The 6,320-nt window shown below is 41.7% G+C and overlaps 1 protein-coding gene across 1 annotated transcript; it reads left to right on the plus strand.

The window, feature by feature from the left end:
- Positions 1 to 3,164: 3,164 nt before the first annotated feature.
- On the plus strand, positions 3,165 to 5,648 carry LOC133118561 (probable vesicular acetylcholine transporter-A). The gene has a single exon (XM_061228661.1). The coding sequence runs from the start codon at positions 3,644 to 3,646 to the stop codon at positions 5,201 to 5,203; it is 1,560 nt and encodes a 519-aa protein (XP_061084645.1). The 5' UTR covers positions 3,165 to 3,643; the 3' UTR covers positions 5,204 to 5,648.
- The last annotated feature ends 672 nt before the right edge of the window (positions 5,649 to 6,320 follow it).

The following is a 6,320-nucleotide window of genomic DNA, read 5'->3' on the forward strand; positions in this document are numbered from 1 at the left end:
CATGTGAAGAACTCTTTAGCAGGAATACCACCACTGAGTGACCTGATCGTTCATATATTCATATATCAATATAAAATATCAGCAAATGCAGTGCTGAAATGCCTCTGAATGTAGCACCATTGTACAGCAGAATACAGCACTGCAATATTTATGAAGGAATACACCCTGGACAGGTCGCCAGTCCATCGCAGGGCACACACTCCGTTCACTCACACACTCATACCTACGGGCAATTTAGACTCTCCAATCAGCCTAACCCACGCAGACACGGGGAGAACATGCAAACTCCACAAAGAGAGGCCCCGGCTGACGGGGATTCGAACCCAGGACCTCCTTGCTGTGAGGCGGCAGTGCTGCCCACTGCACCATCCGTGCCGCCCACATTTGTCTCATTGGGCCTAATTTCAGTATTATATACTCAAAATTCATTCAAATAATTGTGCTACTCCTCCCAGAAGCCTGTAGAGGCTTTCTACTGTAACTAAATGGTTCGCATTTATATAGCGCCTTTATCCAAAGCGCTGTACAATTGATGATTCTCATTCACCCATTCATACACACACTCACACACCAACGGTGATGGGCTGCCATGCAAGGCACCAACCAGCTTGTCAGGAGCATTGAGGGGTTAGGGACACTTTCACACACCCATGGTGGGATCAAACTGGCAACCCTCCAACTGCCAGAATACTGCACTTACGCCCCAAGCTATATGTACTTGGACTTTCAATTTCATCCAGTAGGATTAGGATTTCCTTTGCTTTTCCCCTCCATATCAGATAATAAAGTATATTCCATAGCACTTTACCACATACCAATTTCAATTTCATTCTGGCACTTGATTGGATAACAATGAAATGAGCAGACAAGGAGCAAGTAATTCATGCAATCTTTTGCGTTAATATTTCAGTTCAGAATACTTCAAATTTATGCATTTAGTCCATTATGATTCCTAACAAAATCTTTTTTAATACAATTAAATAAAAATGTCTTTAATATAAAGAATTCACATGGTATTTAAAAATGAATGATTTTGCGGTGACATCTAGTGGCAAGCGAAATACATTTTACTTTACATTTTCCACATGCCCAAAGTAGCAGGTACATATCAAATTAAACCTACCCCCCTGCCATACAAGCATGTGCAGTCAGCAGTCGATAACCATATTATATCATTACACTGTAAATGGTTACCCGTGGATAAACCAACCCCCAGTTACCAGTGGATAACCCAACCCCCAGTTATATTACACATGATTCCCATGGATAAACCTCCCCCAGCTATATACTATGTATAGTTACCAGAACAAGTCCGCTAATTACAAACAGTCTATGGAGCTGTGAGTTGACCTTTTCTAAACAACATCCAAAAGGTTTAAAATGGTCTGTAAGACTGTAAATGAGCTGTGGAATCATTATCTTCTAATGTGTGTTGCCTACCTTCTTCCAGACCAATTTGTCAATTAGTTCCTCCTCTGTTATTTCGAAATCAATCCACAATAACTGAATAAAAGAAGTGTTTTTTGATAAAGTATTTCTTCAAAAGATCCACAATCTGACTGCTCACCCGAAAGGCCATTACTGTTTGAGCGGCGTTATTAGGCTGCGTATGCTTCTCCAAAACGGGTGTATTTTCTTCTAGCTTTTCAGTCTATTTACGGCAGTGCATCTGCAGGATTAGCTGAAACCTGTCCTTATTAAAGACAGCAACTTCAGATCAATGAGTTTATACTTCTGAAATAAGAAACATAGCGGACCGTAAAGTGTGATTTATGGAAAATCCACTAGATGGCGATGTCGCATTAAATGAGTGAATTTCTTCTTCGCAAGCTGAAGCAAAACACTGGTAGGAAGCACTGACATGCGAGTATGTCAATCAATGCCCCTACTTTAATGACCAAGCAGAGTGCTCTTTCTATATGACAGACAATTACGCTATGCTGCGTTTTCCCATGCCCAATTAGAAACTGAAAAGGCATGAGAAAGCGATATAGTAGAATTGCTGAAACAGCCAGGAGGCGCTTGCGTCTTACGCATAGGGTTTTCCCGTCACAATAATGACTTCCATCACTACATATGAAGGAGGGAGATGTTTATTATTGACACATTAAGCGCGCTGCAATTAAAGTGTTCGCATTATGTGCAAAACCACGAGCAGTTGGACAAATAACAAACTCTCAGTGGGAAATGCATATATACATACTGCAATGAAGGCTATTACAAGAAAAAATGCACTTCAAAAAGGAATATTGGAATGGATAATAATTATACATAATGGATATTAAGTTTGGGAAAAGGGCGATATTAAGATCTGGGTCATGTGTTTTTGTTGAGGGTGTGTTTTCTTAAATGTAAGAAGGTTGAGAACCACTGCTGTAAAAGTTACAAGAGTCTTGTTTTGTCCATTGCAATACCGAGCCAACAGTATAACCTAAATGGAGCTGTCCAATTATGTGTAGTGCTGAAATTGCGCGCGTGGAGGGAGCTACCACTCTGATCTCTAGAGTATTTAGTGAATTGTGAATCGACTTCTAGTCATGGAGATTTATATCGTACTATTGAAAGTTACAAATTCCTCTGCTACATATTTATCAGAAACCACAATGACAGAATAAGGTAAAACAGTTGTGTAAAACAAGTCAGTCATAGTACCAAAGACCACGGAAAATAATTCATGCCTGCTTTATGATCGTTTTTAGCGGCTTCAGGAAATTAATTGCCTGCGTTATTTATGTACTTATGTGTTCATTTATTTATTTACGAATGCCTTCAATATTTTTTATCTGAGCATCATAAAAGCATACACATTCTTTCAAATGAAGGGAATCATAACATCTGTTTACTCTGCAATAATCTTAATTATACACACATGTGCTTGCGTTTACACGTCAAGTACGCAACAACCAAAATCCAAAATAACTTGGATCACTAGATAGTGAAGAGTTGTTTGAAAAGACCTGGTCGCTGTTACAGCAACTTGGAGACTGTGTGAGAAACCCTGGGTCACGCATTTCACTCTTCCCTTGCGGCATACAAACACTAGTCCCGGATATTGGGCACGTTCCTGTCATGTGCTAAATTAGTATAAAATACGCAGCTGGCTATGCAACCACTGGGGAGGCGAGGTAGCGGTGCGTCACAACCACTGGGAATGGAAGAAAAAAAAGCAAAGAATCAACAAGCATGCGAAACTGTCAGTACCAATGGCAACAAAATCAGAACCATATCATCCCTGATGATATCATAACTCGCAGTATTACAAGTGCCAGGTGATGCATTTGAGGCAGAATCTCGACCATATGAGTACCCAAGTTGCACTCTAATGCCTTTCTACAGAGGACGTAGAAGTGAAACGGCAACTCGGGGAAAAGGAGTTGGACTCACGTTGTCACCAGACCGACAGGATAAAACGCAATAATGAAATAGAAGTGCTCATCGCTTGCTAAATCTGGGAATACGAGAATGAAAAAAACAGTTGCACGGAAAGATAAACCAAAGGACTTCGTCCGCACTGGCCTCTGAATGAACTATTGTAAGTAGCGGGATATAATACGTGTAGAGAAAGCGCATGATCTTCGAGGCTCAGATTCAAGTGTTACAGAAATATTAACGTGCTTCTCCGAAGAAAGTTTAAGAGTGAATCATGGCGTCGGACGGATCCTCCGGACTGGCTAAATCTGCCGCTGACAAATTGTCAGAGATGGGTGAAAGAACTAAACAGCTAGGTACAGCTATGCAAGACCCCCATCGACAAAGACGGCTTATTTTAGTGATTGTCTGTGTGGCGCTGCTGTTGGATAATATGCTTTATATGGTAATCGTGCCGATTATACCAGATTACCTTGCAGATCTACAAACTCAAGCAGAACACGCGTACAAATTGAAAGAGTCAAATTCTTCAGTCAACAACACAACTTCAGGTAAACGTTCTTGGGACAATCTAGACTTACAAATAGGAGTTCTCTTTGCGTCAAAAGCTATTATACAGCTCTTAGTTAACCCGTTCACAGGAACTTTCATTGACCGGGTTGGATACGACATTCCACTAATAATCGGGCTCTTCATAATGTTCCTCTCCACCAGTATATTCGCCTTTGCTGATAACTACGCTACTCTATTTGTGGCACGTAGTATGCAGGGTTTGGGCTCCGCGTTTGCGGATACCTCTGGACTTGCTATGATTGCTGATAAGTACACAGAGGAGGCGGAGAGGACCAAAGCACTCGGTATTGCGCTGGCGTTCATCTCTTTCGGGAGCTTGGTGGCGCCCCCCTTCGGCGGCATCCTTTACGACTTTGTTGGAAAGAAGGTTCCGTTCATTGTGCTTGCCTGTATTTGCTTTGCCGACGGCATGCTATGCTTCACTGTACTTAAGCCTTTCTCGAATAGGACTAGAGAGAATGCACCAGTCGGCACACCTATATACAGACTCATGATTGACCCCTACATAGTGGTTGTGGCAGGGGCCCTGACCACGTGTAACATCCCCCTAGCCTTTTTGGAACCGACTATAGCCAACTGGATGCAAGCCACAATGAATGCAACGGATTGGGAAGTTGGGCTCACCTGGTTACCATCTTTCTTTCCGCACGTCCTCGGTGTTTACATAACTGTGAAATTAGCGGCGCAGTATCCGCATCTGCAGTGGTTTTATGGAGCACTGGGTATGGTTATCATTGGCGCGAGCTCATGCACTGTGCCAGCCTGTAAAAACTTTGAGCAGCTAATTGCCCCGCTGTGCGGAATTTGCTTTGGCATTGCCCTGGTAGACACCGCGCTTTTGCCAACACTTGCGTTTCTCGTAGACGTACGCCACGTTTCTGTGTATGGCAGCGTCTACGCGATTGCGGATATATCCTACTGTGTTGCCTATGCGTTGGGACCTATTGTGGCTGGTCAGATTGTCCATAATTTCGGCTTCGTACAGCTCAACTTGGCCATGGGCCTCGCTAACATGCTCTACGCGCCTGCGCTCTTGCTGCTCAGAAACGTGTGCCAAATGAAACCCTCTTTTTCGGAGAGAAACATACTGCTAGAGGAAGGACCTAAGGGACTCTACGACACGATTACAATGGAAGAACGCAAAGGCCGGAGTCAGGGGTATAGTTCGGCGGGAAATGGCATGCCTGGCGATGCGAGCGGAACGGACGCTTTTGGAGAAGTGCGCCCATATTCAGAAGAATATGAGCCCGAGTATGATTAAATTGAGTACACATTGTCACTTTCGGAAATGTTAATTCGTGTGTTTGTTCCATCATGTAATCTTCTAATGTGCAATATATTTACACAATTAAATAACGACTGTTTTAACCCCCCAAACCAACAATTTTAAACGATTGTTCATATAGCCATATGCATTGGAGTGCACTGAGAGGAGATACAGTCGAACGAAATAATGTACATAACTATTGTGTGATCAATGTATCAGCTATGTATTCAAAATTATGTATTTGCACATTCAGGGAAAAACAAAAGGCGTAGCCCAATTCGTTTCAGATCGCATTTGGTTTCTCAAAACAAAATAAAACAGTTTAAATTCAACACTGTATGCCCTGTAAACATATTGCCTGCTTTGTGCTGCTATGACTAATATGCAACATGCCACGGAACGCTGGAAAACACTGTATGGGAATAAAGTCTGAATATGAGATTAAGTGTCTGTATTTCTGTATTTTGGAATGCATTTTTTTGGTTGGTTGGCCGAATGATGTGGCCAATAAATACGCACAACGTTAGAATAAAATACTGTTTCTGAATATGTAGACATTTTAGAAATGATATATTGAAAGGATTGTTTGACAAAAGAAGACTCAAATGCAACGTTTGCATTACGATTATGCGGGGGTTTCATCTAATTCCATTTTGGGAAATATTTTTTATTTAGCTTTTGAACTATGCATGAGAATAATTCCGGGGAAGGCAACAGGTGCCTCGATATAAGATGGCCATTAGGCATTAATAATGGACTGACCAAAGAAATCTCCACATAGGTCCAAAATAATAATGGTTCTCTCCGACCCATCTTCTGCCACACCCTCAACAGAATGCTAAATTAAAACCGGCCGGATGTTTTCCGTGTGAAGCTGGGTGCTGCTCTTATAAGATGTTTAGAGTAAATATTGTCTCATGGGTGCCACTCTTATTAGAAGTTTAGATTAAATATTGTCTCATTAGTACCCAGTTAGAGTTGAATTAACAATAGATATTCGACTGTGTTAGAGTGCGATTGTCACCCAGCGTCCTTTAATAATGTCTTATTTTTTTGTCACAGAAAATACAACGACACTCAGAAGTCAAATCTAGGATGGCTAATTATGCAA

Source organism: Conger conger, chromosome 18 (genome assembly GCF_963514075.1).
Source record: "Conger conger chromosome 18, fConCon1.1, whole genome shotgun sequence".
NCBI classification, from domain to species: domain Eukaryota; kingdom Metazoa; phylum Chordata; class Actinopteri; order Anguilliformes; family Congridae; genus Conger; species Conger conger.